Source organism: Myxine glutinosa, chromosome 5, assembly GCF_964187855.1.
Source record: "Myxine glutinosa chromosome 5, kmMyxGlut1.1, whole genome shotgun sequence".
NCBI lineage: Eukaryota > Metazoa > Chordata > Myxini > Myxiniformes > Myxinidae > Myxine > Myxine glutinosa.
This window is the reverse complement of record NC_136265.1, coordinates 61,864,003-61,887,325: the sequence shown is the minus strand read 5'-3', so window position 1 is coordinate 61,887,325 and position 23,323 is coordinate 61,864,003. Positions and strand designations below refer to the sequence as shown.

General features: G+C 44.9%; 1 protein-coding gene across 1 annotated transcript in view; it reads right to left on the bottom strand.

Annotated features, from left to right (window-relative positions):
* Positions 1-3,450: 3,450 nt before the first annotated feature.
* DCAF13 (DDB1 and CUL4 associated factor 13) overlaps positions 3,451-23,323 on the bottom strand; it is a 37,473-nt gene continuing 17,600 nt past the window's right edge. The window contains exons 6-11 of the mRNA XM_068118109.2: positions 19,288-19,365; positions 15,056-15,138; positions 14,311-14,475; positions 14,031-14,166; positions 9,668-9,831; positions 3,451-7,610 (exon numbers count right to left, since the gene is read on the bottom strand). Coding sequence (XP_067974210.1) covers positions 7,523-7,610; positions 9,668-9,831; positions 14,031-14,166; positions 14,311-14,475; positions 15,056-15,138; positions 19,288-19,365 — 714 coding nt within the window. The 3' untranslated portion in view covers positions 3,451-7,522. The remainder of the gene's footprint in view (positions 7,611-9,667; positions 9,832-14,030; positions 14,167-14,310; positions 14,476-15,055; positions 15,139-19,287; positions 19,366-23,323) is intronic.

Here is a 23,323-nt window from a genome sequence, read left to right as displayed (position 1 = left end):
TGGAGTGAGGAGTGGCTGATCATGAGCCAGGGAGGAGGAAAGCTCAGCGAGGGGGAGAAACATGATCGCGTTCGTTCCTATCTGTTTCCTGTTCGTAAATGGAATAATCTTTACTTCAGTTCCTCTCAGGATCTTAGCTTTGTCGAGTGCCTTCAACTTCACCCGGGGGAAAGCTGCTGTTGTCTGTGGATCTGGCAAAGGTGGTGCCGGAGAGGTGACTTCGATCCAACCCATTGAGTGAAAGGGAGTGTTTCCGTGAATAGAGACAATGTTTAAATCTATATTGTCTCCAACAAACTGAGTGACTGCATTGTTTGTTTCCCCAACCTCCATAAAGACCACCTGATCATTACTTGACAATTCACTTTCACTGGCTGGCACTTTGGCTGTCATCACTGATTGATCCTCAAGCGCAGCATCAACCGCAACCTCATCATTGATCTGTTCATCGGTTTCCTCCACAATGGTGTCAAGAGTGCCAGAAGTATCTGGAACATCATCTCCACTCCTACTATTAAGGAAGCAGTATTTGTAGTTTTGTGTCTCCGTGTAAGACTCAGTGTATCCCAGCCGGTGGAACTTGTTGAGCATCCATTTTGACCCAAATCTATGATCAAGTTGTATGGCAAGCCCCATTTGGTGTGGCAATACTCCAGACCGAGGTCGACAGGCCTTAATAAAATTCTGCCACCAAACGGCAACTCTTTTGTCTGTCTTGACAATCGGTCTCAAGAACATCTGAAGGCTTGCAGGAACAAGTGTCAGCTGACTATCGATGTCAGTCATACTGTGTGTGGTGGGGTATGACTTTGGACCTAAATCAATCAAGGCAATATCATTGGATATGAACTTGAGTGCCGTCTTTATGATCTGAGTCTTCTCATCTCCATGGTCAAGATTAGCATGATGCCCTCGCAGAATATTGTCGGTGCCATCTTTGAGACAGAGTACATCTGCCCTTCTTTCCTGTGTTGTGAAATACAAGGTGTCTTCGTATTTCTCTAGAAGTTTTATCTTTAGCCAATGCTTTGAATAAGAAAGGCTCTTCTCTGGTGACTGATCAAACTCCTGCAGCTTTTCATGGACTTGGTCCATGTTCATTACCCCATGCTCTAATTCTGAGTCTAACCATTCGCAGAATTCAATAAAAACTGCCTCTCGCTCCTCATCAATACTCCTCTGTCCTCTCTTCCTTTTTCCTTCCTCATCAGTCTTGGACAAACTGTCACCTCTCGCAAACATAAGTTTGCATCGCAAATGGTACAGTGTTTCTTCTGCTACCAAGTCGTTGATCCCTTCCAGGCGTCCAGTGACTTCAGTGCCCCAGTCATCCCCGCGACTCCGTGCTGTCTTCAGCAAGCTTGCCTTCAGTGTATCTGCAGTCAAATTATCTGGCACTCTGTATTTCTTTTCTAGCTTGTGCTGGATTATTTTTGTAGAGCTGGGCTGGTTGGTTGCAAAGAATGCATACATCCTTATACAGGAGGTCAACTGACTGTGATCTTCTAGAACTGCAGCCAGTTGATGAACTGAACTCACAAGTAGTGCGTCTTCTCTTCAACTTTGATGACTCTTTCTCTGCCTTTGATGCTTGAGCTGACTTCTTGGTGGTTGCAACAAAGTTGTTGTACAGATCATTTTTACACTTCTGGTGGTACCTCATTTTTCCTTCCTTTTGAGCCTCCTTCATACGTTCCACAACAGTAACATTTTCGACAGTTTCTGCTTGTTTCAATAAAGTTGAGTATCCCTTTGGAGTTGCCTGTATGAGCCTTTCAGCTGGTGTATCCGAGCGTGCACAGATGAAGCAATTGAGCACAGGTGGAGTAACGTCTTCATCCATATTGCTAGACTCCATGTCCTGCAAAGTAGAAAATGAGATATATTTAGAAATTATTTTTCCACAAAGGAGTGTCTGTGGTGAAATATAAATGTTAACAATCAACTCAGAATCATGAAAAACCCTTATTTGACCCCTCATAAGTTACTTAAGGGCCGATTTAAAAAAATAAAAATTCTCGAAAATAATTTTTCGGTACCCGAATTCAACAGCTTGTTTTCTGGGTTTCCCACGGGAGTTGACCTTCAACATTTTAACACATGTTATTACACACCTTTACAAACATATTGGTGAAGAAATTTTTTGGTAACAATTTAGTTAACAGATTTTCATGTTTCCCTTACTACATCTCCTCTTCCTGTTCAGGCTGGAGTTCCCCAAGGCAGTGTTCTGGGCCCTGTGCTTTTTCTGGTCTTCATCAATGATCTCTCTGACTCTCTTGAAAATCCTCTCTATCTCTTTGCTGATGACTCTACTCTCTGTCGCTCCATTCCTCATCCCTCAGATCGGCAGTCTGCAGCCTCCTCACTCTCTGCAGACCTGGACAAAATCACAGCCTGGGCAAACAAGTGGAACATGTCTTTCAATCCTGACAAATCTCACACTCTTACGATGTCTCCGAAAAGACCGACTGGACAACCCTCCCATCCACTTTCTGAATAATCCTCTCCAAGAAGTTGTCACTCAAGCTTTTGGGTCTCACTATCTGCCATGATCTTTCCTGGGAAAACCACATTTCAAATCTGGCCTCCAAAGCCAGTCGCCGACTGGGCATCCTCCGTCGTGCGAAGTCCTTCCTTGGCACACCTGAGCTCCTCACCACATACAAGGCTTTCATCCGCAGCTCAATGGAATACTGCTCTCCCCTCTGGGCTGGTGCTCCTGCCTCACACCTAGCTCGTCTTCACGCTGTTGAAACCAAAGCGTTCAGAATCATTGGAATCTCCCGCGATGAAGCTAACTCCAAGGGCCTTTCACTCACTCACCGCAGGCAGGTTGGTGGTCTTTCCGTCTTCTACCGACCCCTCTCTGGCCTTGCCCCCCCCCCCCCCAGCTCTCTCTGGGCTTTGTCCCGCAACTATTCCAACAGGTCGCACAAGATCTGCTTGCAACCCTCTTATGGTTAAACTGCCAAAATCAAGACTCTCTGCTCACCTTCACTCCTTCATTCCTCTTTTCTCCCGCCTCTGGAACAAACTCTCTTCAATCCCACTCCACCCTCCAGGTCTTTAAAAACAGCTGTTCACCACCATCTCTTATCTTCCCCCATCCAAAACCTTGATCTTTTCTACCCCTGCTAATTTCACCCCAAATCCACTTTTTTGAAATACCATCTTCTGTCCTGGAAGTCCTTGGTGTCCTTGTGTTTTATACTTCTCCCACCCCCACCCCCCCCCCCCCTTCCCACGCCTCCTCCCCCCAAGCCCTCTCCCTCCCACACATCTCCCTGCTCTCAAATGTTGTTTGTGTGCTTCCCCTTCTCTCCCCATCTTGTCTTCCGCTCCCTCTTTTTATATATTTTGTTTGTCTGGTTGATTTGTTTGTGAAATAAATGTTAGCTCTTTCACGAGCCTCGATTCAGTATACAAAAAAAAAAAGAAAAAAAAAAAAAAAGATAAATCATTTATTCGCACAGATGTGCGGATGTAGAAAGTAAAATAAACCACTGAGTGGAGCAAACAATTGTTCAAATAGTGATACAAGCAAACAAGTTAGTTTGCCAATTGATTCTTGGTCACAAAAAAGAGAAACGTCGGCCATCAAAAAAGAAAAGAAAAAAGGATGGTGGCCATTTTTCAAGATGGTGGAAATTCTCTCATAAAATGCATCTCTTAGACATGCACCACAAAGGAAATGTCTATTGTGAGTGGGCATGTGGCAGAGTGTCAATTTCGAGCATGCCAAGCCCGATTCTAATATTTAAATAAAACATGCTTCATTTTCTTCAAACGTGTCACCTTTCACACCTTGTTGAATCCGTCCCCAGTTTGCAGAATTCGAGTTTCCGGCCGGCACACTGTGGACATGACTCCATACACGTCCTGCTTGGAATGTTGCAGGAGAGCAGATCGAGTCGATGGGATCGACTCACAAGGCCTTTGCCTTCAGGTGAAGAGCCGAAGAGGTCCAACTGTGCATCATCAATAGCTACCTCCACCACCGAAGGTTGACAGAGGTTAAGTTTTCACCCCCGTCCGTTTGTCTGTCTGTGAGCAGGATATCTCAAAAAGATGTGGACGAGGTGTGACAAAACTTGGTGGATGAGTTTGTTCTGGTGAAAAGAACGAGCCGATTTGATTGTGGTCAAAGGCCGAATCCAGATCCGGCCTATCAGTGGGATACAACACGTAAACTGTTCAGCCTGCTGGAGGATAGTCGGATTAGCAACCTCTTGGAGCCATTGTGAGCGTTAGGTAAGTCATGAGGACCAGTGCCGGTAGTCCATCTAGAGAACGTGGATGACTATCGAAACAAAGGTGATACCTCTTCTACAACATGTCAACACCCTGTTTAGTGACACAATGGGCACTAAAACTGAAATCTATGGCACCAGATGATTAAAATGATTATTTAATAAGTTTAGTCATTGATGAATTGGTATGAGCACGGTAAAGAGCATGCAAATTGACAGTAACATCATTCAAATTGAACATCGCTGTCAATGTCTATGAAGAGGTGCTAGTGAAACATACTGACGTCGGCCATCATGAAAAAGACCAACATTTTGAATTCAAGAGTGGCCAACATATTGTTCTTCTTCACAAGTAACAAAGAGGATACGAATGCTAAATTTTATGGTTGTATCACCATTTGAACGATTATATTGAAAACGAGAACTATGCGATCGTGTCGCCAATATGCATCCGCGTAGTCCCAGAACAGGTAGATGCCATCACTCTGCATATGTATGGGTAGGGGATCACGTTTGTGAAGTTTCGTGTTGATCGGATAAGGTTAGTTTTTCTATCCAAGATGGCTGCCAAACTACGTGACCGATGACATCATTTTAAAACTATATGCAACAGTGCTGTTCGATGATATTTGTAAAATTTCGTATCGATAGGGTGAGCGGTTTCAGAGATATAATCATTTTATATTTTCCTTCAATCCAATGTGGCTGCCAAACCATGTGACCTATGATGTCATAAATTTTATACTTCAATACAAATGGGTCATAGATCATGTGCATGCAATTTCAGATTTCTAGGATAAGGAATTAGATTAAAACATTTTTGGCTGGTATACCACTTCACCTATGATGTCATCATTATCATGCTTTTGTTCCCCATTGGGAGGACTTGACAATAATAATAATAATAATAATAATGCATTTATTTTATATAGCGCTTTTCAGGAAGCCCAAAGACGCTTTGACAGAGTGCAAAACATAATGCATAGCAAAACATAAAGACAATTGCAAAAAAAGAAGAATCAATAGGGAAATATTCAAAGCACAAAGGAGGGAGAAGGAGAGGAGATAGTCAGGGGTTAGATGCTGTGGGTTAAATGTTGAATGCAGTGTTGAACAGGTGGGTCTTGAGTGATGTTTTGAATGTGGTGAGTGAGGAGGAGTCTCTGATGGTGTGAGGTAGCGAGTTCCAGAGGGTGGGAGCAGCGATGGAGAAGGCCCTGTCCCCCCAGGATCTAAATTTGGTCCGGATGGGGGGGGGGGGTCAGGAGGTTGGTACCAGCAGAGCGGAGGTTGCGGGTGGGAGTGTGTCTGGAGAGGAGGTCAGCCAGGTAGGATGGGGCCAGGTTATGGAGGGCTTTGTAGGTCAAGAGGAGGATTTTGTACTGGATTCTCTGGGAGATGGGGAGCCAGTGAAGCTTGTAAAGGACGGGGGTGATGTGGTCACGGGTCCGGGAATGGGTGAGTAGACGGGCAGCGGAGTTCTGAATGTATTGGAGTGCCACAATGTGCCACGTTTCAATTTTTTCCCATTCAACAGTCTCCGAGAAATAATTTTTTAATTACTTGCTTTTAATCCAAGATGGCTGCCATACCCCACGACCTATGACGTCACAATTACCATAAAAACATTCTGCATGGGTGTCACTCATACCCTGAAAGTTTCGTCTCAATTGGACATATGGTTGCAGAGAAAAACGAGGTTTAGCCCATACGGAAGGATGGACTGATGGACAACCAGAAAACATAATGCCGCTGGCGACTTTGTCGGAGGAGGCATAAAAATAATCACTCATCTGATCTCCATTAATTACCTGCGCCACTGAAGATGGAGGGAGGTTATGTATTCACACCCGTCTCTTTGTCTGTCTGAGCAGGATATCTCAAAGTTATGGATGAATTTGGAAAAAACTTGGTGTACAGGTTTGATGTGTGACAAGGATGAAATGATTAGATTTTGATGAAGATCCGAATCCGATATATTTTTTTAAGTGATTCTTCACAATTGAGAGACAGGCCCAAAACCGATATATAGCACAATATCTCAAAAAGTTATTGACTGATTCGGACAAAACTTGGTAGATGAGTAGGGAAGGTGACAAAACAAGCCAATTCGATTTTAGTGTGACAAGGAAGAATGGTCTGGATGCAGATCCAGCTTATCAGTGGAATACAAAAACTGTTTGGGCTGGTGGAGGTAGACACTCTACCGAGTGTCGTTCTAGTTTATAAAGCTACGGAAAAGGCTCGCACACCGTGGCCCAAGTCGCTTGTCCACGAGATAATGCACCCAGCTCTTCAGTCACGAGGCCACGAGATAATGCACCCGAGCTCTTCAGTCACGAGGCCACGAGATAATGCACCCGAGTTCTTCAGTCACGTGGCCACGAGAAAATGCACCCGAGCTCTTCAGTCACGAGGCCACGAGATAATGCACCCAGCTCTTCAGTCATGAGGCCACGAGATCATGCACCCAGCTCTTCAGTCATGAGGCCATAAGATAGTGCACCCAGCTCCTCAGTCACATGGCCATGAGAACATGCACCCAGCTCTTCAGTCATGAGGCCACGAGATCATGCACCCAGCTCTTCAGTCACGAGGCCACGAGATCATGCACCCAGCTCTTCAGTCATGAGGCCACGAGATCATGCACCCAGCTCTTCAGTCATGAGGCCATAAGATAGTGCACCCAGCTCCTCAGTCACGTGGCCATGAGAACATGCACCCAGCTCTTCAGTCATGAGGCCACGAGATCATGCACCCAGCTCTTCAGTCATGAGGCCACGAGATCATGCACCCAGCTCTTCAGTCATGAGGCCATAAGATAGTGCACCCAGCTCCTCAGTCACGTGGCCATGAGAACATGCACCCAGCTCTTCAGTCACGAGGCCACGAGATAATGCACCCAGCTCTTCAGTCATGAGGCCATGAGATAGTGCACCTGAGCTCTTCAGTCACGTGACCACTAGATTGTTCGCACAAAACCACTTAAAACTTAACCAATTATGTGAGGTGTAATTGCAGAATTCCACAAAACCCATTTTCTGGACCAATATGTCGGCCATCACGAGGACTCAAAATGGGCACAAAAGCTCAAAAGGACATCATTAAAGGCAACAAGTTATTACTACATCTCTTCATGTCACTTTTCCTGTACAAATCAGTATTTACTCTCCTCCTTCAGAAAGACCATGGAGGAGGGAATGGGGGTGGGGCCGGGTTTGGGTTTAAAAGAGGCATGGTGGGGCCAATGATTCTAAACTCCGATTATATTACTGTTCAAAGGAGACAATTTGCTTTCTGCACTCGGAGATGGGGGGCTCTGCACCCAGGCGGCTATTCTCCCGCCGGTTGTCCTCTCTGCAGACAGAAAGGTGAGAAGGAAAATGGGGGAAGGAGGAAAAAAAGAAGGAAAATGAGAAGAAGAAAAAACGAGGGGGGAGATTCCAAACTTCCAAAATCATCAATTTTCATCTGAAAAACCATCAATTTTCATCCGATTGACTTGAACATTGAACAGCGTTTGTAAATCGAGTCACTAAATAGGGAAACCAACTATTTTTGAGGTTTACCAACTATACAAAACTATACCAAAAAAAATACTCAAGGTCAAACTTCCAAAATCATCAATTTACATCTAAAAAACCCTGTCACTTTTCATCCTATTAACTCGAACTTTGATCAAGATCGTCAATTTTAATCTCGATGAAATGGACAATTTGATGGATCAATGGCATCCTTTTGGGGGGGGGGGGGGGGTGAGGGGAGGGCGGGGGATGGATTTTGCAAGTATCGTGCTCTGCATGACATCTTGTTTGCTTGTTTGTTTGTCCGGGCGATATCTCAACCATCCTTTGAGCTAGGAAACTGATATTTGGACACGACAATGACCAAGTGATTCGGCTGTGAAGGCTATCTTTGATTTATTGATTAATAAATTAATCGATTAATTATTAGATTAATGACTTAATTAATTCTTTAAGTTACAGCTTTGGGTAAAACGGTGGTGGTTTAGGTATTCAATTAGCAAAGTGATTAATAATTTAATTATTTTATGATTATTATTTATATATTTTCATTATTAATCTTTTTTTTTTTTTCCTCTCTCATCTGGGAAATATCTCAAGCACCTTTTGAGCTAGAAAGCCGATATTTGGACACGACAGTGACCAAGTGATGTGGCTATAAAAGATATTTTTGATGTATTGATATCAATTATTTACTGATTAATCAATTACTTATTTAATTTTTTCCGATTGAATGAATGATCGTTTTAAGGCCATTTTTCCCCACTAGAGCGGGGGTTAGCCTTGCAGGCCCCATGACCTCATGGTTCCCTTTTTGAGGCAGTTTTTATGGCCGGATGCCCTTCCTGACGCCAACCCTTAGTCGCCTTTTACGATGCGCAGGGATACGGTGTACCTATTCTAAATCGGGGTACACACAGGGATCATTCATCCCAGCAAGCGGGTACTCAATTTGCCGACCTCGGAAGGATGACAGGCTGAGTCAACCCCCCTGGTGTTAATTCAGCGATCGATCGGGATTCGAACCCAGGATCCTAGGATCCCAAGCCGGCACCCTAACCGCTAAGCCAACACCAGGCTTCTCTTTGTCTGTCTGAGCAGGATATCTCAAAGTTATAGGTGAATTTGGAAAAAACTTGGTGCACAAGTTTGATGTGTGACAAGGACGAAATGATTAGATTTTGATGAAGATCCGAATCCGATATATTTTTTTACGTGATTCTTCACAATCGAGAGACAGGCCCAAAATCGATATATAGCACAATACCTCTCCCTCCCAATACCATCTCCATGTGCTGCACGGCGGTATTTGCACAGGTGCCCCAGAAATACCGTGCTGGAGGATATTTGTTTTTACTTTATACTTTGAATGTATCTGCACTTGTTAAATTTTGAGTTCATATTTTTTCTGTTTTGACCCTAGTGATCCGAGTTTCCGGGGTTTTTTTTTTTTCTTCCATTTTTGTGATTGAGAGTTTGCGGATGTATCCATCGAGTACACCTCGTGTCCTCCCCTTGCCCCATTCTTCCCCCCATTCCTTACGTCTCCAAGTCTCCCTCTAATTTCCCCTCAATACAAAAAAGCAACATGTGAGGAGTGACGAGTCCAGGTATATGTCGTTAGGTGGAAAGATATGTGGGATGCGATGGATCAAAAAGAACCGCACTACATGATTTGGGATTCTCCATCATTCTTCAAGTCAATCAAAAACTAGAAGCGGAGACGTGTTAAGAGCTCATGTGTTGATTAAGGAACAGGGAGACCCCACGGGATATCAAATAGCCATTACACCAATACCTCACGTAATGTCGGAAATAAAATTGTGTCCTATGACTTTCGGACCGATGGCATGCCCCAAAACACAAATGAACCAACAGGCAGTTACGTACTTGCGCTTCCGTGCTGTGCGCATGACGCGCTGTTGTCGCGCCTCCGAGTACACACGCTGAGGCAGGTGACGATGCCGAAGGACGCGTTTGATCTCTGGGAAGTGTCGATACTTCTCTCGCAGTCGCTCACTGTACTGCAGAGCAGCTTGTTCTCTTGGCTGCATCTACAATAGCCAAAAACAACAAAGCAAGTTGAATGGAACAGTTACACCTTCACTTACCGATGTCAGGGCCTTGTTCTGCATCAAAGATCGTTACCGGATACTAATTCCAAACGCAAAGAGGATTCTAAAACGCAAAAAATGCTTCCCTTCGGTTATCCCTCATTATAAAGCATTATAAAAATCAAGGTGTAAGTGTTATGAAAAGTGTGCAAAGGAGAGAACAGAATGCAAATAAAACTATCAATCATTACTAAAATGACAAGATATCTAAAAAAAAAGGATTTCAAACAATTTCGACAAGCAGAACTGCAAATAAATTCCACTTTAAAGGAATTAATGAACGCCTGGGCTGAGAGGATGGCCTAGAGGTATGCACAACTTGTCTCTCAGCTGTTCTAGCCTGGGTTTGAATCCTGGCTCACCTATAAACTGTCACCCCGTGTTTTACAGGCAGGGCGATTCATCAATGGATCTTGCAGCATTTCATTGGTGGAGGTTAAAGATCCCATGGTGTCCATCGTGAAGAGTAGGCAAGCTATCGCTAGCACCCTGAACAAATTATAAGTTCCTGCCCAAAGCAGTTGAGGGACAGTGGCACATCAGCGGCACAGCCACACCTTCCGCCAATGATAATAACTTGCCGCCTTTTTTTTTTTTTTTTTTTTTTGTATACAAGATCGAGGCTCGTGAAAGAGCGAACATTAATCACACAGAAAGACAAACAGACACATAAAACAAATAACATCGGGAGCGGTAGACAAGATGGGGAAGGACACAAACACAACATTTGAGAGCAGGGACCGAGAGACATGGAGACATCGAGAGAACTGTGGGAGGGAGAGGGCTTTGGGGGGAAGGCATGGGAAGGGGGGGGGGGGGGGGTATAAAACATAGGTATAAAACATGTGGACACTGCCAGGACTTCCAGGAAAGAAGTTGGAATTTCAAACAAGGTGGATCTGGGGTGAATTAGTGGGGGTAGAAAAGATCAAGGTTTTGGATGGGGGAAGATAAGAGATGGTGGTGAACAGCTGTTTTAAACACCTGGAGGGAGGAGTGTGATTGAAGTGAGTGTGGGAGTTTGTTCCAGAGGCGGGAGAAAAGAGGAATGAAAGAGTGAAGGTGAGCAGAGAGCCGAGATTTCGGCAGTTTAACCATCAGAGGGTGGCTAGCAGATCTTGTGCGACCTGTAGGAATATTTGGGGGACAGAGCACAGAGAGAGCTGGGGGAGCAAGGCCGGAGAGGAGTCGGTAGAAGACAGAAAGACCACCTACCTGCCTGCGGTGAGTGAGTGAAAGGCCCTCAGAGATAGCTTCATCGCGGGAGATTCCAATGATTCTGAAAGCTTTGGATTCAACAGCGTGAAGCCGAGCCAGGTGTGAGGCAGGAGCACCAGCCCATAGGAGAGAACAGTATTCCATTGAGGTGCGGATGAAAGCCTTGTATGTGGTGAGGAGCTCAGGTGTGCCTAGGAAGGACTTCGCATGACGGAGGATGCCCAGTCGGCGACTGGATTTGGAGGCCAGCTTGGAAATGTGGTTTCCCAAGAAAGATCATGGCAGATAGTGAGACCCAAAAGCTTGAGCGACAGAACTTCTTGGAGAGGATTGTTGAGAAAGTATATGGGAGGGTTGTCCAGTCGATCTTTTCGGAGAGACATAGTAAGAGTGTGAGATTTGTCAGGATTGAAAGACATGTTCCACTTGTTTGACCAGTCTGTGATTTTGTCCAGGTCTTCAGAGAGTGAGGAGGCTGCAGACTGCCGATCTGAGGGAAGAGGAATGGAGCGGCAGAGAGTGGAGTCATCAGCAAAGAGATAGAGAGGATTTTCCAGAGTCGGAGAGATCATTGATAAAGACCAGAAAAAGCACAGGGCCCAGCACACTGCCTTGGGGAACTCCAGCCTGAACAGGAAGGGGAGATGAGAGAAATCCATTTAGGGCCACACGTTGACTACGACCAGAGAGGAAGTCCGCAAGCCATGCATGGAGATTTCCATGGATACCATAGGAGAGTTTGGTGAGCAGAGCTGGGTGCCAGACCGTATCGAAGGCACGTGATATGTCAAGGGAGACAGCTCTGATTTCCTGTTTGGCATTGAGGACCTCCATCCATTGTTGAGACAGCAGAAGCAGCATGTCCAGAGTAGAGTGACCTGGTCTGAAACCAAAAAGCTCTGATTTCCTTGTACTGCCGGATCTCGACATTCGCGGTCCCAACATTCGTGGGCCATACGTATTCACGGTTGATAAATGCGACCTACTTGTACATTCGCGGACCCTGTGCTCTGCGTATTCTGGGTTGTTGTGGGTGCAATTTTTTTTTTTTTTTACATGAGCCGCACGCATGACTTGCTTATACATTTGCGGCACTGTACTTAATGTTTTTACATTTTTTTGCGGACACAAACATTTTTCTAGCCGCACTATAAGCGAGCTGAGTGGAATTGTCCCATCATTCGCATTATACACCTCACTGCGTGGCATGTCCCACAATGTGTGCTTGAAAGACACTCCACCCTATCTATCAGTGCTGTGCAAGACATCATCCTTTGCGAGTTACACAATGAAAACACTTCACTGCATCTACCACCAGCTGCTAGCTTCACCGCATCTATTACCAGCTGCTGAATACGGCATCACCCACCAACATCCCCCACAAACAATGGGCAGAATACTCACCCCTCCCACAGCTAACCACAATGCCCGCATGAATACTTGTGTCCAGCGTGTCCTGGATCTAAATCATTCTTCTTGTCCTGCTGCCTTGACCTGTGTTTTGCCTCTCGCTCTGCCCATTGATCAAACATGGCGGGTCTGGGCACGAGTGATGCAGGTCTGGGCATGAGTAATGTGGGTGCGGCTATGAACGATGCGGGTCGAGCGGCCTCGGTCCATTCCGAGCGAGCAGGGGATGGTTTGACAGCTTCAAGACAATCTCTGCAAGCATGCCTCTGTGGACCACGAGGTGGCCAAAACGTTACCTGCTCAAATCGCGTAGCTCATCGACGAGAAGGGGGTACCTGCCAGAGCCAGGCAGGCAGCTCTCAATCACATATTTTTTCGGCCTGGTCTCTCCACCTCATGAGCATCAGCACCCTCTCCTGCCTGGCATGCCTCTCCTACATCCCCCTCAGTGCACGACTTATCAGCGACCTCACCTACATTCTTTTTGGTGCACAGCCCATCAGTGACCTCACCTGTGTCATCGTCTTCAGAGGATTTCATCAGGTTTACTGGATTTGAATTCATTATTTGGGAAGTTGCGTGTGTTTGTGTGAATAAAAATTTGGAACGGTACATATTGTTGTTTTACTTTGACGGTACTGTTGATTAAGCACTTTCAATAAACTGCAATCACATTCCTTCAATAAATATTGGAAACGGTACCTGGTGTAGCTTTTTTGTAATGAAACTGTAATCATGCGCATTCGCCGTCAAAAATTATTTTCAACTTTTTAAATTTTCCCTTATGAATTATGAACCGCCGTGAACCTATCCCCAATTTTTCCATTGAAACAATGCCCCCACATTCACTGATTCAACATTCGCAGCATTTTTCAGGAACGTATCCTCCGCAAATGTCGAGGTCCGACAGTACTGAATATGAATGAAGAATAAGAATGAACCGCCACCGCCCCAAACTAAACAAAATTAATGATTTGCCCGAATACCTTCACACTACCCACCTGAGCCTGGTGTTGGCTTAGCGGCTAGGGTGCCAGCTTAGGATCCTAGGATCCTGGTTTCGAATCCCGGTCGATCGCTGAATTAACGCCAGGGGGGTTGACTCAGCCTGTCATCCTTCCGAGGTCGGCTAATTGAGTACCAGTTCACTGGTAATTCCCTGTGTCGTAAAAGGCGACAAACAGGGTTGGCGGCAGGAAGGGCATCCGGCCGTAAAACATTGCTTCAAAAAGGGGGCCAACAAAAACAACAACAACCACGGTGCCCGAAAAAGGCCAACCCCCGCTTTGCGGGGAAAAATGGCCTCTAAAGGTGTTTTTTTTTTTTTTTTTACCCACCTCCCAACTTAGCACCCACTACATCGTCTACCCACCCACAGCCACAAAATGAGCAAACCCTCTCCTGTCACCTTCAAACACCAACAACTAAACTCACACCCCTTGAACACCACCACTACTCCAGCACCCTTCCTCCTCCCTCCCACCACATCACCATGCCCATCACTCACTCACCACACCCAGCTTTTCAGCTGCATTGGCTTTCCAGATTCGAATGTTCATCTCATCCGATCCACTCAGAATGTACTTGTTATCGAGAGACCATTTTACATTAATCACGTGCTGCATCCTTCCAGTGTGGTACACTTCCCTGCACAAACACACAGCGTCAGCATAATGTGAGTGTGCTACAAACAAAGTGCTTAACATATCTAAAAGTGTTCAGTCATAAAGCAAAATGAACTCTTGCTTCCTCCTCAAACCAAAATGCAAACAGGTCGGCACACACGCATACCTGCTGGTTCCCTGATCTTGCTTAAATATGCGAAGTGTACGGTCAAAGGCAGCAGAGGTGAGTTCTCGTCCCGTGGGAGAATAGTCGACGTCCAGTACCGCGGCGACATGTCCCAACAACATATTCAGGGGCTTCGACATTTGACGCATGTCATACGTGTATAACCTGCGCACATGCATGTGACGTCACTTTCAAATTTCGACCCAGCTATAAACCGTCGCCCTGGTGTTTCACCTACAGGGTGCGATGACATTGTGTGTGCCGTCGTCCATCGTAAGGACATCGTTTGGCCAGCATCGGGGGCATTGGTGAAAGTTGAATGTTCAGGGTATCTTTCAAAAAGAGTAGGCGAGCTATTACCATGACCCAGAAATTTCAGATTCCTGCTCTGACTTGCATGGGGCACTGCAATAACAGGACAGCGACACTATCAGCAATGATTCAACAAGAGGGTTATGTGCTACGCATGAAGCAATGAATGAACAAGTTGACAAAAGTCATTGTTACCTCCAACACCAAAGGTGGATTTTGGTCGATTACATAATATTTTGGTCGATTAAATAATAACAAGCCGATTCGATTTTCGTTCAGATGCAGATCCGGCCCATCAGTGGGATACAAAACGTAAAATGTTCAGCCTGGTGGAGGTATGCGCTCTACCGAGTGCAGTTCTCGTTTTTCTTGTGCACCGAGTTAGAAACAAGTATTCTGTTGCTCAAAGAGAAATACAAACAACAAAACGTACCGACTGTCTTCGTTTGCCACAGTGAATATGAATGCCTCCTGGGGATTCCATGCAATCGAATTGCTTCGCATTCTCATGACAACCTGCAAAAAGGGTTAAAAATATCAACAAACTAAACCAGAACGGAACACGTAGAGCGCATAGTCTCACAATGTGCATTGTTCCAAACAAAACACCATCGTTAACTGAACACGCTGTGCTATTATGGCCCATATACCCGTATCATCCATGCAATCTATGATGCCACATAGTTTCTTGGCATGGGTCATGAACATCATTAATTTAATTCTTCACTCACATTGGGTCACAGATTAGATTGACGTTCCGCAACCTATGTTGGGTCGCGAAGGATTTTCAATGGGTCGCACGATCGTTTCAGAAATCGCGGGGGGGGGGGGGGGGCGGGGGGGGAGGGAGGGGAGGGGGAAAATAATAAAAAACTTTATCGACGATTTACTTCTCCCGACTGAATAGAACAGAGATCAAACGACCGCCGACACAAACTTTATAGTGTGGACTCTTCTACCGCGCTGTACCGATGTACCGTGATGTACCGCGCGTGCATCCGGTCAGTCAGGTCATACGTTTAGTTTCCGACACGCGAATGTCCATTGCTTTTCATTCGAAAGATTGAGCTGTGAGCGTAAGGTACACGCCATGGCTAGAAAGTATCAGCCTGTGTTCCTGAGCTATGGGTTCACCTTGAATACCGATAAGCACAATGTTCATCGACCACAGTGTGTGATATGCCTTGACGTGTTGGCCAACGAGTCCCTCAGGCCCCAAAAGCTGAAACGGCACCTCGAGAAGAAACATTGAGATCATGTCAACAAGTCGCGGGAGTTTTTTCTCCGGAAAGAACGCGAGATGAACAACAGCAAGTCAGTAATGAGTTCGGCTGTTTTTCCGTCGAAGGGACTGACCAAAGGCAGCTACCTGGTGGTGGAGAAGATAGCCAAAGAAAAGAAACCGTACACTATTGCGGGTAAGTTTTTTGTTTTTTTTCGTAAAAGTATTTCACTGCATTGGCGGTTTGTAGGTTCATAAAGTGATACATGGCGCTGTAAGTATAGTAAAATTTAGTTTTTCATTTCGTCTTTAGAATATTGATGTGTCGGGTTCTTGCTTACTATCACTCGTGCCATGTAGACGTTGGTATATCACAACTTCGTAAGTTTTATTGTTTGTTGCAATGCAGCCATTCTTAAACTTTGCCTCTTTTTAAAAAGTATGTACGGCAATCACATCGTACATATTGAATTTTTATAATGCCTTGGAACAGCGGTTCATAACCTGGAGGTCGTGACGTACGCGCATACACGAAGAAAATACTGTGTGTGGTGTGTACCTTTGTTAGGTTCCTAAAAATGGGCTCAACAAATTCATATGTTATTTATGACCCCTTCATGACCCCCAGAAAACCCCAAACGACCCCCAGGTCTCTCGCCGCTGCCTTGGAACAAAATCAAGATTAATCATAAAGTGAAAGAAATGTTCCTGTTATTTTATTTATCTTGTATTGCAGAGCAACTCATCCTGCCATGCGCCAAGGCGATGTGCAGAGAAGTGCTTGGAGAGACGGCGGCTTCCAAGATAAGCACCATTCCGCTTTCTGCCGACATGATTCGCCGACGGATAATAGACATGGGCGAAGACATTGAGCACCAGCTGTACGCAAACCTAGAGGCCAACAAGTTTGTCATCCAGGTGGACAAGTCAATGGACATCGCACAGAAGGCGTTGATCCTCATCTTTGTTCGTTATCGGCATGGCGATGATTTTATGGAGGATCTTCTGGCATGTGACGAGCTACAGACCAAGACCACGGCCGCAGAAATATTCGCAGTCAACAAACACATCGCATTGCATAGCCTCAGGTTGGAAGACTGTGTTGGCTTTTGTACCGATGGTGCGGCATCGATGACAGGTCGGCGCAGCGGTGTCATTAAGCTCATCCAATATGTGGCACCAGAAGCAAGCTGGACCCACTGCTTCCTCCACCACGAGGAATTAGCGGCGAAAGAGATGTCACCTGGACTTGCCGAAGTAATGGACATTGCAGTGAAAACAATCAACCATCTCAGGAAGAGCGCCCTAAATTCGAGGTTGTTTGCAGAGCTGTGCAAGGAGCAAGATGCAGAACACACCACGGTGCTGTATTTTGCAGCTGTTCGTTGGCTCTCCAGAGGAGATGCTTTGGCAAGATTGTATGAACTTCGCGACCAGGTCCTCGCATTCTTGGAGGTGGCTAGGTCAGACCTGGCAGTCTATTACAAAAACAACAAATTCATCGCAACATTGGCATACATGGCCGACATCTTCAACTTGTAGAACAATCTGAACATATCGTTCCAGGGCAAAACGAACAAGCAGGTGAAATCCGTGTTCGTAATGTATGACAAGATAGCAGCGTTCAAGTCAAAGCTGGATCTATGGAAGAGAAGAGTACAGACCAATGATGAATTTGACATGTTCGAAAACCTGGATGATCTGCTCAGCAGGAGTGTCGAGGAACGTGTGGACATTAAGGATGTCATCGTCGAACATCTGGTGAACCTGCGCAAACGATTTGACAAATACTTTCCTGTTGATCCACGCGTGGAGAAGAAGTGGATCCGAGACCCTCATTCAGTCGACGTTCAGCAGTGCTGCAACTTGTCCAACAGATTGAAAGAGGACTTGATCGACATCGTGTCCGACGGTACACATGAAACACTGTTCAGGAAGGACACTTTAGTAACGTTTTGGCTGACAGTGTCTCATGAGTACCCAGAGATTGCACATCTCACGGTAAAGTTCCTGATGCCATTCACGACGACGTGGATGTGTGAGGCAGGTTTCTCAACGGTGACATATCTGAAGTCCAAGTATCGAAACAAACTGGAGACAGTGGCCCTGTGCGCCAACCTGAGAATCGCATTGTCGCCGCTTCAAAGCCGAATCGATGATCTCGTCGCCAATATGCAAAATCAACCATCGCACTGATGTGGATAATCCACATCTACAATGTTGCTAACGGAACATTTGAATTAGGCTTGTAAGTTTCACTTTCGGGTTTAATCAGTGAAAGTTGTTTATTTAATGTTGTTCATGATAACGGAACATTGAACCTGGATATAACTTCAGATGCATAACGGGTTTTTTCAGCAAAAGTTATTCTTGTTTTGTTTATCAGTTCATGTTACATTTTACGTTCATCATCTACTCACGATGAAGATTCAAATAAAGTTCAAACACCTTATCTTGGCGTGTCACTTTAATAATTAAAGTTTTATTCTATTTCACAAAAGATACACCTCCAATGAATGTTGTGAGATTCATCTTCATCTTCATCATCATCATCTTCTTCATTAAATCTTCATCCGGATTCATCGTAGGGGTGGATTCATCTCTTCCGAAGCTGCTAACAAGGCAGGGAGTTTACGCCTGATTGGCTGACAATAATATCAAGTGGGCGGTGTCTGTGATCTAAGTCGCTGCTCATTCTCAAGGGGGGCATGGTATCTCGCTCTCTCTCTCCCCATGGTCATGGAGATCCATACAAAATAACAACAAAATAAGGACAGTGTTTGGTATGATCGTCGTCACTTTGCTTTATTGTTCAATTACGAATTGTACTACTGTACAAAGATGATGAACCGAACCCTTACCAAGATATTAACGTCAGACGCAATCGATATTTCTGTGACGGTTTGTGGGGGGGAGGGGGGGGAGGGTTCGATGGGTCGCGACTGGATGCCTGGGTTTTTTATTGGGTCCTGGGCTAAAAAGGTTGCGGAACGCAGGATTAGATAAATGAAGTTTCAGATTTTTCGGATAAAGATTTCAATCCAACCAATTATGGCTGTAATATAACAGCACCGATGATGTCATCGTTATCATGCTTTATACCCCATGGGTAGGTGATGACATTTGCCAAGTTTAAAAATGTTTTGATGAGCGATTTTGGAGAAAATTATGTCCAATTTTTTTTCCTTGAATCCAATATGGCTGCCATACTATGTGACCTATGACATCAAGTTAGCAATAGAATATACAACACAATATCGGACATGCTGTTATAGAGAAAAACATTTGTAAACTGAAAATACATCATACATCATACATCATACATCACACACCACACACCACACACCACACACCAATAATCTCACATCCCCTTCAGGACGAGATGAACAAATATATCAGGAGGACGTATTACATGAGGAGATGAAACTTATCCAGGTGCTTACCTTCGTGAATGGACTTGCTGCTCGTATGTCATACAATACGATGCTCCGGTCGAGTGCGCAACTTCCGAGTATAGAGGTCTGCACAGGTGCACACGAGGTTAAAACAATAATCGGCTCAGTCACAAAAATATGTATCAGGTGCAACAAAATAATTAAATAACCACGTGTAAATCAAACAAATAAAGCAAAAATTAAGGACATTACTTGTTTGAAAACTAGAACGGCACTCATGAGTGCATATCTCCACTCAGCTGAACAATTAACGTTTTGTATCCCACTGACAGGCCGGATCTGGATGCGGACCTCCAAAATGTAATCGGCTTGTTCTGGTCACCTACCCAAATCATCCACCAAGTTTTGTCAAAGGTCGTCCACAACTTTTTGAAATATCATGCTACATATCGTTTTTGGCCCCATCTCTCAATTTGACAAATCACTTGAAAATTTTTTAAATGCTCGTATCTGGATCCGGATGTTTACCAAAATGGATTCGATTTGTCCTGTTACACACCCAACCTGCCCACCAAGTTTCGTCCAAATCAGTCAATAACTTTTTGGGATATCACGGTATATATTGTTTTTGGTCCTATCTCTCAATGGTGAAAAATCACTAAAAAAATTCAGATCCTTGTCCAGATCTTCACCAAAATCTAATCATTTTGTCCATGTCACACAGCCAATCTGTCCACGAAATTTCGTCTGAATCCCTCCACAACCTTCTGAATCCCTGAGATATCCTGTTCACAGACAGACAGACAGGGGTGAAAACATAACCTCTGCCCACCTTAGGTGGTGGAGGTAACTAAAACGAGTAATCGGGATTGCCCACCCTCACCGGGACTTGTTTGGTGTGTATTTGTGTGGTTTTGTGTGTTTGGTTGGAGACGATGCATTGACAACATTGGGTTATGTTCATACAGCAGACAAACAGACCTTTTCAGTTTTATTGTATAGATTCACACTCCAATAGTACATACTTTATAGAGGTACTTGGTCGAAAAAAGATAACATGTAATACTGACTACCACAAAGTGGCGTTTGCGGCCTACGTTAACACATGTGTGGACAGACAAAGGGACTCAAATGGCATACCCTCTGACAAAGGTAATGATAACGGTCGAGCTTGTGATGTTACACCAAGAAAGGGTAATTCAAGAAATAAATGAATCGATTAAAAATCAACCTGTTAACGTATAAAAAAAAATACATCAACCAAATCAGAAACAGACTAGACGGTATAATTTGACGCAAATTTGTCGATGGATATGCCTCCACCCACATTACATGTGAAACCACAGTTACGTTCAATCACAAACGTAACACGGAATAATTAGAGAGAGAGGGAGGGAGGGGAGGGAGAGAAGCTGAGCGAGAGGGTGACAGAGAAAAGACAGATACGTAGAAGAGAGAACATCAGATGCTTCCAACTTGAGTTTTGGTCTGCAAAATGTTTCTTGAAAAACCTAATAACCTTCGACCTTTGACCTGTTCAATCTGAAATTGAATCAGTTCATATTTGGAGTGCAGTCCATAAGTGTGTCAAGTATAGTTGAAATCTCTTCAGTGGTTTACAGGTTATCGCGGACAACGAAAATCTGCTTTCACCTCTCGGTCAATGACCTTAACCTCAAAATCTTACCGGTTCACCTTTGGATCATAGTACATACCTTTAATAGCTTTACCAGCAAAAATCCCTTCAGAGGTTCATAAGTTATCACGGTAACTAAAATCTGCTACTTTCAGCTAAAGGTCACATGACCTTTGTTTGACCCTTTGAACACAAAATCCTATCAGTTCATCTTTGCATCATATTACCCCCTTTGTGTCAAGTTTGGTAAAAAAAAAAAATCTCTTTAATAGTTCATACATATAAATACATACATATATACATACATATCTATCTATAATTCCCAGTAATCTCTGTGTGTATGTGTGTGTGTCTGTGTGTGTGTGTGTGTGTGTGTGTGTGTGTGTGTGTGTGTGTGTGTGTGTTTGTCTGTGACCGCTGTTTCTCGACAACCACGGGTCCGATATACTTGAAACTTGCCAGGTATATTGCTGGGGACCCGAGGATGTGCCTTTTCAAGGTTTGAAATTAATCGGACAAGTGGTTCCCAAGGTATGGTCACCGTACTCGCAAGCCGTTCGCTTTGGCTTTGCGAATGGACCAAACCATTTCATGTAAATAGAGGGGGGGGGTTCTACCGTACTCGCAAGCCGTTCGCTTTGGCCTTTGCGAATGGACCAAACCATTTCATGTAAATAGAGGGGGGGGGGGGGGGGTTCTGTGGTCGTTACTGCCACGTGGTTTCAAAGTTTTTTTTTGTTGTTGTTGTTTGCACGCATGTTTTTTTGCACCCACGTACGGGCACGCCCTAGTGTATATAAACCGGGTTTCCGGTTTCCGGTTCCTCGGGCGAGTGAAGCATACTTCGAGCTCTCCACGGCATCGAAGTTTAAGTGTTTTCCCATTGTTGTCTTTGTCAAATTTCCACTGGTTATTTTGCTGTGTACGTGTTATTGTGTGTTTCTGGTTGGTATTGGTTTGTAATTCGTACAAACTTGTGTGTAGTTAATCGTTTTCTGAGTCGTACCTCATGCGCGGCCTGGTAACTTGGGGCTTCCCTCCCCCCGTCGGTGTTTTGTCGGTTTGGGTTATTTCCTTCGCTGTATTGCTTGTTTCTTTTATTTTATTTTCTCCCCCTCACCTCACCTCCCGAGATAAAGAATTCTATATTGATTCTTTCTCTCCTCCCGGACACGTGCTTGTTCGCTCTCCTCCTCGTCTCGGCTTGTGCCCCACCCCCTGTATCTCGTTTTTCTTCCGCCTCTGCTCCTTCCTTCTCAAATCCATGTTCTCGCTTGGAGACTTTTCCCAGATTGTTTTTCATGGTTTTCATGGTTCTGTTTGGATATTGTTGGAATATGTTTAAACCGCAGCCGTGATGCTGACGCCCCCCCCCCCCCCCCCCCCCCCCCCCCAGAATTTCCATGTTTTAAACGTTTCCCAGTGTGTACCCTGGTCAGAATAGGTACACCATATCCCTGCATGTCATAAGAGACGACTAAGAGGGTTGGCGTCAGGAAGGGCATCCGGCCATAAAAACATTGCCTCAAAAAGAGAACCATGACAATTACAACTACATATGGGCAGGGTGCAGCCCGAAGTGGAGATCGGTTTCTGAGGTTTGGGACATGGAATGTAGGGACAATGACAGCGAGATCAGGAGAAGTGGTGGAAGTATTGGTCAGAAGAAGAGTGGACATATGTTGTGTGCAAGAGACGAGATGGAAGGAAGTGGTGTGAGAATGGTGAAGGGTAGGCAGGGACAGAAATACAAGTTTGTGTGGCAAGGGTGCCCGGAGGGCGTGAATGGTGTTGGTGTCCTGTTTTCTGAGGAGTTTGTAGACAGTGTGGTGAGTGTGACTAGAGTGAGTGATAGGTTGATGATGGTGAAAATTATGATTGGAAAGCTCTTAGTGAACGTCATCTCGGGATATGCTCCGCAGGTTGGTCGAAGCAATGAAGAGAAGGACAAGTTCTGGTGTGCGATAGAGAAGCTGATGGAAAACGTGAAAGATGAGTAAGTTGTTGTGGTGGGAGGAGACCTGAATGGACATGTGGGAAGGAGTATGGATGCTTTTGAGGGAGTTCATGGGGGTTACGGATATGGTGTGAGAAATGGAGAAGGTGAAAGGATTTTGGAGTTTGCTGATGGAGCTGATTTGTTGATTTGTAATACTCAGTTCCAGAAAGAGGATAATAAGCTTGTTACACACACGTCAGGTGGGTCGACGACAACCGTTGACTACCTGATGGTGCGTAGGCGAGATAGGGGGCACCTCCGGGACACAAAGGTGATCCCGGGGGAGGAGACTGTTTCACATCACCATTTGGTTGTCTGCGACATAAGGGTGAAAGGTGCGAGGAGAGCTCGGCGGGTGAAGTACCAACCCAAGAATGAAGGTGTGGAGGTTGAAAGAGGTGACAGTAAGGGAGGCATTAAAAGAGAGGCTGAGTAGGGTAGAGGATGAT